A 12719-nucleotide genomic window follows, 5' to 3' on the forward strand; every position below is an offset into this window, starting at 1 on the left:
AATGACACCACCCGCTCGACTGATGCCTCTCAAAGGGAGCCACGGGTGTGTGATTCTGACATCTGCATTTACGGACCATATTAATGGCATCTACCTCAATGGCTCTATCCCTTTGTCTCAAAAAAGAACTGCCATTTGCTTCAAGGCATTCACAACTACATGTGGTAGCTATTTGGTGTTAAATGCTTCATGCATATTTGCCGTGAATATGGTCAGCTAATAAGATGAAATGAGCTACACAAACAGGCCTCATGGGGAGTCTTTCCAATTCATATCAAAGACTATATATTCAGAAAATGAAATGAAGCAACATGGATGATGTTTTTTGATTGATGAAAGTAAATTAGATCACAGTGAAATTACCAGAAAGGTTAGGAAAGCTAACCAGAGTCGCCTTTGTAATTGAAAAGGCAAGCTGAAGGATAGCTGGAGGAGAAGGTGTGGGTCTACCCGTTAACTGCAAGGGCACACAGAGTTCTCTGCCTCTCACTCACCATTATAGACACACACACACACTTTGACAACAGGGAAATATGTGAGGAGTCTGACTGGAGCAGATGTCCTCTCAGTGAAGACATGACCGTGCAAAGAGACCCCTACACCCCCCTTTGAGAGTGAAGCCTGAGGCAGCTGCTGCCACTGCTTCAGTAGCTCGCTGTTTCTACACTGGCCAAGGTCGACATCAACTGCAGCTGAAGACCCACACTTTCATTTCCATGGCCTCTCTGGTTTCCAAATAGTAGCTCAGCATTTTTCTGCTTAATGAAGTTTAGGCCCAGTTGAGCAATGATGAAAAGTCAGAAGATTAACGCTGCCTTTGAGGTCAAATAATTGTGTGTGCATGTACAAGCGCATGTAGAAGTAAGTAATTAGTTTCAATGAATGCAATGAAATTACTTTAACTTTATTTTTGCACTATGATTTGGTTATATCTTAGGAACCTGGAACCCCCAAAAGTGTTTTACAGGTATAGTTACACATTATTTTTATTCTCTTTCTTTACTAGAGTTTTGTGGAGCCACTGGCACTCCAGTTTGTTTGTGGGTGCAGTCTTGAATTTATTCTTTTATATTTAACTTGCATAATATACTGTTGTGTATTTCCTGTATTTTATTGTACTTATGGTATCTATTGTATTTTTGTACATAGACTATTGTCTGTTTTTATGTCATATGCTATGTACTACCTTGTTCTGTGTCTTTAAAAGTTATCATTATCATTATTATTATTATTATTATTATTATTATTATTATTATTATTATTATTATTATTATTATTAGTAGTAGTAGTAGTAGTAGTAGAAGTATTAAAAGAGAAGAATGACACACCTCATATCTGTCCATTTAATAAATATTAAAGACAGCCGCCATTTCGATTAGCTTAGCATAAAGACTGAAAACAGACGAAAACAGTTACAGACACCAGCAGTCTCCAACTGATGAAAACCCTTCTAGGTGCTGTTAGGCTGATTATTTTTACCTACAAGCTTCAATGTGGAGGCTCATGCACACCATCAGAAAACGTGTGAACAAGTGTGTAGGAGGGAATTGTCAATAGATGAGAAGAGGACCTGGTGAAGGTCAGACGAGAAAAACATTGTCTACTTAATAATAACGTTTTCTGCAAGTAATAGGACAGCGTGTGGGAATTCTCTCTTTTCTGATAGTTACCCACTAACAGAGTCTGCAGGCAGCCAGCAAGCTTGCTGTTTCACTCTGTATCCAGTCTTTATTCTAAGCTAAGCCAACCAGCTGCTGGTTTAATAATTAAAGTGGTATTTCACTGCTGGAAAGATGGTATTTTCATAAAAGTGGGCTGTCTATGCTGTAGAAAAATACAAATATCTTTTATAAATTGGTGCTATATGATCAGAGAAAACAGAATAAGGGCTGTGGCTTTGCTCAATGGGTGGAAAACGTTCAACCACCAGAATGCACTGTGCCACACCAGACTAAGAAAAGCTCCTGCTGGTGGATGACATAATGTGAACTTATGTTGCCATTTTGACACATGAAACAATATGGCAGGCAGTTGGTAACATAGGATCCTGAATAACAGTTGAAAGGCATGATATAATATGTTTCTGAAAAAAATTTTTGTCGTGAAATAAGCAACGCAGTAACATAATCTTGGTTTATATTTAATCAGCACTGCTCAGTTGTACTGTTTGGTTTGAGTTTGAGAGTGAGTGTTCATGGCGCTGGTACACCAAAATGTGGAAGTACAATCCAATGTCCAATGAACAGCTCTAGAACCAGTGGAAAGATGAGCAGGGTGGTGTGGGTGCTGGTAAGATGGAGGGAAGTTTACCATAAATTATTTACACATGCTACCCACTTTGTTATAATACAAGTTGGTTGAAAGTCAGTGATGTCTCCCTTTAGGGAGACATTTAAGTGGTGTCTTTTCATTTAACTCTCTGCAAGAAAGCTAATGAGTGTTTGCCAAAAAGTCAAAAAAAAAAGAAGCTTTAATCATACTAATCCTTTAGTGAAATTCTACAAACACAAACTACTTTGGTTATAAAAAACATTATTTTTTTGTCTTTTATTTTGCTTTTAGGAGTTGCTAAAACCTTAATTAATTTCAAGTAGCAATTATGGATATGAGCACTGGTTGCATTTCAAACGAAACCAAACGAATATTATGCTAATCACTTGTATCCTCTGCAATGCCATTTCAATTTTGTTATATGGCAGAGATATATTAATTTTCAAATGTGGTACTAATTAATTTTCTACATCATTTTAGTCAATTATTCCTCTTGAGGGTGGTTTTGCTGTAGTTGAACTTCCTCCCTGGACTTGGGACAGAAAGTCTGCAGTATAAAATGGGAAATGGGGTTTAAAGTTGTGGGCATTTGTTGGACTGGAGGGCTCTAATGAAAAACACCATTCAGATGCTTTATGGGGAATATAGGATTGAGCATTTATGGTGCTTGACCTATACAAAGGGACTGCAAATCAGGATATCTCAGTCTGTACTGCTTTTTTCTGTCTCTTGTGGATGTCCAAAATTTAGAAGAGAGCAATGCTAAATAGTGCGAGAACCTCATTAAGCATGAGGGTGATGTCCTCACAAACACTGGTCTAAGGTATGCATGTGTGTATCCCAGCTCTGTACCCTGTGCAGGAGAAGTATGTGTCCTCAGCAGGAGCCTCCGCTTAGTAATCCAGAGCAGCATGCTTAGATCAGCATTAAGACATCATTCTCTCTCGACAGAGGGTGTGCAACCTGCAGTACCTCTGCTTTGCCAAAAGTATTAAAAGGCAGAATAATAGGAAGATAAAAGATGAAGGCATATAAAGGAAATGCCATAATTAAGTAATGAATCTTTGTTTTAAAGCAGGGAGATGGAATGGCGGGGGATGGAAAATGAATACAAAGTCTTTATAATGAAACACTGCAATAGTTTTGACCCCAAGGTCCTGGATGACACAGGGAGAGACTGATTTCATTGGAAGATTTCTCGTGTGCATATACTTTATACAAATGTGTGTGTGTTTGTGAAGAGAGAACCATTAAAAATTCAACATTATTTTCAAAACTGTGCCCACCTTTGCACAGAAGAAAGTCTAATGAAACCTGCATCATATTGAGGTCGTGAGGAGGGCCTCTCATTAAACTTGCACTTAGCCCTTTCCAATGAAGACACCCCATGAGTCGTTTATAATAACACACTCCACTGTAATATAAACCAAATAGGCATCAGGAGACGCCGTGATGTAAGGAAGTGAAAAAGGTCTGCATTTATTCAGGCAATTCAACGAGCACTATGGCACTTTATAGCATGCAGCACTTTCTCTTTCATCTGAACTCAGGAAACATGGGTCAGCTGGGAGAAAAGGGATCCTTTAAAGCTTGGGAAAGATTTATTTTCTTGGCCAAAGCTTGCTCAATATACAAGTATATAATAACAAAACAAGCAAACCATTGTAACACTTTGTTGCTGCCAGGAATATGAGTACTTGTCTGGTGGTTAGCAGTCATCTTGAGTGGTTGGAAAAGTTCAGAGTAATGTTTTTTAACTCTCAGATACTCTATCATGAAATGATCTAGATCTTGAAGACTCATGACCGGCAAGTGCTTTGTATTAAAAGGAAACTTATCTTACGGCTGATTTCAAGATATACTATGTAGGATTGTAGGTTACTGTAAACACCACCAGCGAAAGGGAAGTAAAAGCCAACCCAAGAGTTACTCTTATTTGGGGTTTCATCTTTCATCTTTCTTCAGGTGGTGTCTCTTGGATGCTTGCTGCTTATGGTCTTGCACTTGGTGGCTACCTTTTTTATTAAGCCCAGACCTCACCTGAGCACTGTGGGCCTATAAACGGCCTAAACACAGAAAGTAAAAGGATAATATGAAAGTAAAGTTGAAAAGCAGAAAAGCATGCCTCCACACACTTCTAGGGAAGTGATGATTGTGAGGGATTTCTTTGAATGAGTCTATACATTGTTTTAAGGAAAATTCTGCATGAAAAAAACAACAACAACAACAAAAAACACTTACATTAAAAAGCGGCGACAGCTCCACTACCACCATGGGCTTGCTGGGTTGTGGTTCCGGCCGCACTGTCACCGTCAGGATCTTCGAGTTGATGACCGCAGGGGGGCTGCAAAGACACGCACAGTCAACCACAAAACAGTTTTATTTTTTAGGAACTGTACCACACATTCAAGGTTGACTAAAACTGTCTGATTTTAAATGACAAGAAGAAAATGGAATATGCTGGTGAGTTACTTTTTTTTTTGTCACACACAACTTTATGTGTTACACATAAAATCAAATGCATCTGAACACACTCAGAAACAGGCATGTGCAGCCTGCTGTGCTTTTGATGGTTTTTTTTAGTGTTTGCAAAAATAAATACATAAATAAGTAAAAAAAAAAAAATTAAATCCTAATGAGAATGGGAGAAAGCTTGTGCCTAAGTAAAAATGGCACATTGGACATATTAGCATTCAACAGAGCTACAGGGAGAAAAGGGTTTTAACAGATCCAGATCATCCACAACCAAGAGCACTGACCTGAATAAAAGGGCCCAGGGCCAGCACAAACACCATATCACAGTGGCCTTATGACAACCTCCTGATTCCTCCTAACTTCTATTTTTCTAAGTTTTTTTCTGTACAAGTTTCAGGATCCATTAGGCCTGCACCCATTCGAAGCCCACTGTACAATTCCAAAAATACACCGACAAGGCAAAAGAAAGAGAAAATATCTAGGGAAATGTACTTTTTTGGGGATCCAAGACATTTGTCTGATAACTAGGCAGACACAAGGAGAGGAGAGAAGCAACAGAGACATTATGAGAGAGAAAATTGATGTAGAATATGAGGTTGGAAACAGAGAAGAAGTGACAGAAGAAAGGGCACAGAAATAGAAAGGTGGTAAGAATGGAAACTAAAAAAAGGATACAAGGGAAATGAAAAGTTGACAGAAAGAGATGCAGAAAGGTAAAAGAAAGGACAGCGACAGGAGTAGAAAGTGAGATATATAGCTTAAAATGATTGAACAATTATAAGGTAGATCATATGACAAGTACTCACTTTGGTGCAGGTAGGATGACGCCCAGCGTCCTGTACAAGATGGCTCCAATGACATAGTACATTGTAGACTCTGATTCCGTCTCAGTCTCTAAAAAACACAGAAAATTTTGCATCTGGTCAGCCCAAATAGATGGCATTGTTTACCCAAAACACCTTCCAAATAATCTTGAAATCCATCTGTTTCTCAGTTAATCAATCTGTATCCCTCTTGTTATCCTGTACAAGGGCACAAGCTGCTGAGGACGTTTATTTGGACAAGTCCAGTGAAAAAACAGGTGGCAACCTCCCAGGGTTGAAAAATTAAGCCAATAAGGAAGTGTCAAAACCTGCAGTTGCTCTGATGGCCACTTGAGGCTGGCTCCAGAAGCAAGTCAATTCCCATAGACACCCATGTTAAAATGCCAAAATTTAGAGCAGGTTTTGGTCTCTGCAGCTAACTTTCCTGTTCATGACAACTGTACGAGAAGTGCATTTTATATAACTTACCCGTTTTAATTGTACCAAGACTTAGAATTATGCATAACTAAGGGTGCGGCTGCATTGAAGGACAGGCTGTCTGCAAGGCGTCACCTCAGCTTATTGGTCAGATCCACCCCTCGGTACTCCACAGCTCCACACTCTTGTCAAACCCCAGCTCCAAAAATCCCAAATGGTGACAGCAAAAATGCCAAACTAAAGGTTTCAAAACAGGACTCCCCATTTTACATTTGGCTGTATGTTGATTGGGAGAACAGTGGAAATTAAAACTTTAAAAAGCAAAACTTCTCAGACAACATGAAACATGCTAACCTGGAGTTTCAATTACAGACTGGAGTGTTAGTATTTATGATTGATTGAGATAACGTGTACTGCACTGATAACTCATGATTTGTATTAAATACACAAAATGCAAACACATCAATTAGATGGTGAAGCAAACAGGCACAGATTTCACCTGCCTCTACAACCTGCAATTTCATCTTAATTTACATTCACTCTTGAGCTGTCGCTGACAAATGCTCTGTTGAATACATCAAAATAAGAAAAGTTAGTTAATTGCAGAGCATGAAATGACAGCCATATTCCATACACAGATTTAAAATGCTTCAAGGTGAAAAAAATGCCACTATTTGAGGTTCAAGATCCTGGCTGAGCAGTTAATGTAAGAGGAGACACTATTTGAGTCATTTTTGTGCCTTTTAGCAGCTGGTAAGTCACCTATTGCTCAGCAGAAGCCTTTAACCTGAATTAGTCTGATTAAATTATTTCAAGAAAGACAAAGTGTCCACATCCCCCTAAAAAAAGTGTCTCTTTACATTGTTTTCTCCTTTTCCCTAGTTTCAAAGCCCCTTTCTTCTGTTTCTCCTCCTGAGTACTTGCCCCTCTCATCCTCCTCTGTTGTTGCCATTCTCCAACCTACTTTTCAACTTTTCCACCCTTTTCAACAGCCCTTCTTTACAATCCCTTCCCTTCCACCACTCCCTTCAGTATTCTTTCACCAAAAAGAGCAGGGGCTCCCAAAGAGACGTACTGTCCCTCTGTAAATGTCACTTTGTCTCGTGTGAGGGAGGCGAAAGGAAGCAGAGAGAAAAAGTAAGAGGGAAAGAGTTCATGTTGAGAGATGCCACTCCCTCCTTTGCCCTTTCAGACTGAGAGAAGCGATGGAGGACCATCAGCACAGAGAGCTGGAGAGGAAGAGACAGAGGGGGCTGATGGTATCAGACATACTGGGTGACTCATCCAAAATCTGTCTGCCTGCTGCCTAAGAGGTAATACTCAGGAAGAGAGATAGCTATGCAAGACAGATGAGGAGAGAAAGAGGAAGAGACAAAAGGATGTCGACAGTGGGGGAAAAAAAGCAATTGTAAGACTGTGAGGAGGCAAGCCCCCCCCCCCCAAAAAAACAGAAAAAAACCCCCAGATCAAAGTCAGCGTGAGAAAGCCTGCGAGTGTGATGGATCCTAATTGGACAGTGTCTGCAAAGGCATGCAAATGAGCAAGTCAGTGTATTGTGGGTAAATGGTAAATCAGTGTGTGATGGGGTGGCACTCCTACGCTAGAGGATGATTAATACCACAAAAGCACTCAATCACAAAACTGTAATTTCCCATGAACAGACTTTTTGTCACTGCCCTCGCTGAGTATCTGAATGATTGGTGGTCAGCTGTAATCCAGCAAAATGGCAAACCACCAGTCACCGGCTGTGGACTTTAATATGCCATTTGTCAGGAGAAGATATGCTTGGAGTTGATGCAAAGCCATAATTTATGGTTTTAATCAAAGATCGAAAGCTCTTTCTGAACAGTTCCATGTGAGTTACTCTTTTCATTCCGTCCTGCTTTCTTTCTTCTGCACATTTGCTTTTTTCACAACTTCTCTACCCATGACAGAAAATGTTAAGAAATTAAAATATTGTAGAATAGCATTACTTTTACTCAGGTGAACATACTGACAGGGTGACATGCTCAAGCTCAGCAAAATTAATTTCCTACAATGCTACCTTTTAAGGGTCAGTGATTCATTATTTATACTGAAATGTCCTACATAACTTACCACTACCTTCTATATGTCTTAAAATTTGTATTTTTTAACTAACTCTCAGCAAGTCAAACTACTGATTCTTATAAAAAGTTAGTCAACTGGTAAATAACTATTTGCCTTTTCTGGCTTTGCAGTAGAGTATATGATAAAATCATTAGCATTTGCACATCTATGTGATATGTGTGGAGCTGGGGCCAGAAGGCTATTAGGTTAGTTTATAACCCTTCTCTACCAAAATAAGCGCGTTTATGTTGGGTTTTTAAATGTAGGAAAACCCACTATAAATAGGTAGTAAACTCCCTTCACATTTGCCAGTAGACCAGAGTTGTGTATATTGTTTTTTCCTGGTGTTTCATGTTCAACGTTACAGACAGACCGGAAAACATGTTAGCAAACAGTATAAAGAAGCGTAGATGCCAGTGAAAATTTCCTCTTCTCTTTATCTGTTACTTTGTCAGTGTTTCTCTGTATGAACTAATTTTTAAAGATGTTCAGTCTCACCTGCAACGGAGAAGGATGAAATTTGTGGCAGTGTGTCATTGTATCATGCTGGAAAATGGTTGAAAATTAGGGCGTCTTTTGTGGTGTGAGCTTTACATCACTGCTGATTGGAACTGATTGGAGTCGGAGCCGATAAATACCTGTGAATACTTGTTTGATGCGGAAATGAATGCCAGTTCTAACCTTCACATTAAAGACAAAGACAGATGTAAGTGGGTGTTAATGGGTTTTTGTCAAATGGGAGAGGGGCTTTAGTGAAATGGGAAGCAGGGTTAAATGGAGGGCTATGTCCGAAGATCAAAAAACTACCTACCAACACCTCCAAATCAAACTAATTACCACACAATTTACACCGTAACTCATGAAAATCAAAATTGTCAAGATGAAAAGTTGTGGTTTTATAGAAATTAACATGCTATGACCATTTCTTGGTGAACAAAAGCTGTGTGCAGAGAATTACTCAGGTCATGTATTGCTGTCATTGTGAGGTTGTCAGATGGCAACATGTCATTCTTGTCTTCTGTTCTGTTTTTCTGTGTATTCTCATCTCATTCTCATCAAATGAAAGTTTGTCTCAAATATAAAACTGTTCCTATTGGAGATACAACTTTAATTCCAGCTTTAAACATCAATTCTAAGCTCACTGGTGATATTTTGGAACTCAACATAGTTACAGCTAGCACCACAAATACAAAAATCATAGTATAGTCCATGTTGTTTGTGTTCTTTCTAGAATAATACTTAATAGGTATTTAGTATTACTAAGTTTATGTATCATAAATGTATGCATGTACCAGCAATAGGGTATGTGAGATGTAAAGACACTGCAAGCATGTGTATGGCTGTAAGACCGAATGAGTGCCTGCAATGTGTATGTTTATGAGAGAGACAGTGAAAGGAGAGAGGGAGTTTGTCACTTCAAAAATCAGTGAAGAACAGTCCCAGCCTCTGCCCAGTGAAGCGATTCATGAACCTATCAATTGGCTGCGTGTATGTGCAACTGTGTGCACACGTGCACACACAAAGGTGCCAATGGGCCTTTATGAGCATAGTTAAGCTGTCCATCTGAGATAGGCTTTCATTATGGGGTAAATGAACCAATCAAACCGATAGCAATCAACTGAAGACCTCAACTCTTGGACTGCCAATGGGAAGAGGCAGAGTTCCCTCAGGGGCAAAGTCTAATAATAATGTCCTAACTCATAAAACGACATGCAGTTGGGATGAAACAATTTACTAAATAGCATATGCTAAAATGGCAATGGCATGTGCTGAATATCATATGAGAAAATGGTTGAGTAAATGTGACGCAGCCGGTCACTTTTACTGCACCACAAGCACTGCAGGAGACAAAACATTCATTGCGACAAACTACTAAGATAATGGACAAAGAAATTGAGATGGAGGAAATGCACGATAGCAACACAATAAAACAGAAATGCAGGATAAATGGAGAATGGGGAAAAAGACAACATTGCAATGCAGCAGCATTAAACAGGGTCTTGCGATTGTACCGCCTTTTGTCTCCTGTTGCAGCCAAACATTCAGTCTTTGAGATATCTGAATTTGCTGTTACATAAAATCTGGAAAAACAACTTGAACAAAACAACTCACGGGCATCCTATAAACGAGTTCTGCTACATAAAAGCAAGATGGATGGTGAGATGGAAGAGGGGCACAAAATAAGCACATTACATTGTGCATAATAAAGAGACAGAGAGACTAAGTGAGTCGAGGTGAGGTGCCCTGAGGTAAGCATACACGATGTCAGGAACGCCAATCAAAGAGTCTGTGTCATCAGAGCAAGTCAGAGGTCAGAGACAGCTCTGCTCTCTCAGCCCGCAGCCTCTCTGAACCTTAATTTGGGCAGGGGGCGGGGTGCCAGACAGGAAGTTTGCCAGTGTAATTTCCAGTGGGATGTGACCTTTGCCATCGTTGGTAGTGGATCACATCTGCCACAGAGAATTCTCTTATCCAATATAAGCCACTTTCTTTCCACTCTTAATTCCCTTTGTCTCCCCTGAACAACTTCAGGTCTTATGCATCCTGGTTTCTCCTTCCTCTTTGTGCTTTATTCCACAGTTAGGAGTGCGTTTGGACAATCACTTCGCTCCTTTCTTGGCGTCACTTGAAACCATGGAAAAAATGTTCACGGCAGTTTAGACAAACAGCAGTTAGCTCTCGTATGCTGCTAAAAGCTAAGAGACATCTTTCAAAACTGTGTGAGGACTTGATGCTCTCGAGGGGATGCGGCACACTTCTTCACAGATGAAAGACCTGCATCTTCTTGAGAAGCCCTCCAGGGCGTATTTATAGTCCAAATACAAATCCTTAGCATTACCCTTCGACGTCCTTGGAAAGCCTTCTATCTGCTTCCATGAGACACATGTCTGAGTGTGTGAATTCACACTGTGATAACTGGGTCTGACCTTGGCTGAAGGGAGGGTTGAGTGGGGTGATAACAGGTTCTCATACTGTTTGTCTAAGATTCAAGACAGAGACTGAGGATGACAACAGATTCAAATCATGGCAATGAGCCAAGTGCTACAGACAGTGTTGTGGAACAGCTGATTGCTCTTAAAATAACATCATCAGACTAATTTTGGTATTAATGGGTAGATTTGTTTGTGGCGGCTTGTGTCTTCCGTTCCAATGATTGTTTCTAGAAAAACCCTTGAAAAAAGCACCAAGGTTGGGTCAGATCTTGGTAGTATGCACTACTACCTCTAGGCATCTCAGCCTTCCTAAGCACTAAAACTAATGTGTTATACCAGCATTTCTCAAACCTCTCCTGGAGGACTGCCAGTCCTGCATGTTTTAGATCTATCCCTGCTGTAAAACAGCAAATTCAAAGGATCAGCCTATCATCAAGCTGCTTTAGAAGTTCATACTGAGCTGTGTCGCAGGACTAGTGGTCCTCGAGGAGGAGTTTGAGAAACGCTGTGTTATACTACCTGGTGGAGCCCTCTTCAGATGGCCTTTGTTCTTAGACCCTGGTATACGTACTTACATTTAGCGTAGTGTGAGTGTTACGTACTGGTACAACAAGAAACAAGTGTGGGCAAATCCTGGACAGTGGATATCTATCTTAGTTGCCCTACCTTCAGCTGGAATGGTGAAGACCTCTTTAGGGATGTAGAGCTTGTCCTCAGCTGTTCTGGCCCAGTCCTTCATCCCTCTCCGGCCCTTCATGGGGAAGTTGATATCGCTGGATACGGCTGACACTGGTTCTCGCTGGACAGTTATCACTAGACAAACAAGATACACCAAAAACACTCACTTCAATGAAGAATTGGGGCTGAAACAAAGAATACTGGCTCAAGATACACTTTGCAGGAAATGTTGGTTACTGCTTGTAAACATAACTTTCAAACTCTTCTCTACTGTACTTGTGCACACAGTGCAAGCTATTGTACTACTGAACAAACCATGGGTATAAAATTTTGGGGGGGACACTGGGGACCCATACCCCTCAAAATTTAGTATGTGTGCAGTTGTCCCACCCCCCAATAAAAACATAACAGTGAGAGAGGAAGAGAGGACTTTTATTTTGCTAATAATGAATTAAGTGTTAAATGCTCAAAGGGTCTATTGGAGGACCCCCAAAATGTTTCTTTTAAAGAAAATCCTGCATACTATACCTTTAAAGACCAGATGAGCAAAAAACAAAACAGTGCAAAATAATCTTAAAAAGTCACTGTCATTTCATTGTTAAACTTCATTTATAGGAAATCTTAAGAAACACATATTTTTTTAAAAGTGAGAGAATATAAAATGACAAGTTGAAATAGATCATATAACAAACAAGACCATAGCTAAGTGTAACTGAGAATAAAGAACTGTAAAAATTCACACCCAAATTCTGACCTTAACTCTCTAAAATATCTAAACAGAGGAATGTCTCTAATGGTGCAAAATGATCTTTTAACTGTCTCTGCTGAGTGACTGCATTACAGGACGCTTACTGAGATTGTTGGTAACCACCAGGAAACTCTGGAAAGGCTTCTGGGCTTCTCCGATGAGATGAATGAAATCTTCTAATATCCTCATCAGCAAAGCAGCACCGGGAGCGACCTGTGGATGCAGGGATGAAAAAGAGGGGTGAGCATCAATCATGACGATGTCATCGTATTTATAATCCATGGC

General features: G+C 40.0%; 1 protein-coding gene across 1 annotated transcript in view; it reads right to left on the minus strand.

The window, feature by feature from the left end:
* Positions 1-12719, minus strand: part of adgrb2 (adhesion G protein-coupled receptor B2) — a 243880-nt gene that overhangs the window by 84661 nt on the left and 146500 nt on the right. Inside the window, exons 12-15 of the mRNA XM_042506819.1 lie at positions 12539-12647; positions 11675-11821; positions 5553-5640; positions 4513-4615 (exon numbers count right to left, since the gene is read on the minus strand). Of these exons, the coding sequence (XP_042362753.1) occupies positions 4513-4615; positions 5553-5640; positions 11675-11821; positions 12539-12647 (447 nt within the window). The remainder of the gene's footprint in view (positions 1-4512; positions 4616-5552; positions 5641-11674; positions 11822-12538; positions 12648-12719) is intronic.

Source organism: Plectropomus leopardus, chromosome 18, assembly GCF_008729295.1.
Source record: "Plectropomus leopardus isolate mb chromosome 18, YSFRI_Pleo_2.0, whole genome shotgun sequence".
Taxonomy (NCBI): Eukaryota; Metazoa; Chordata; class Actinopteri; order Perciformes; family Serranidae; genus Plectropomus; species Plectropomus leopardus.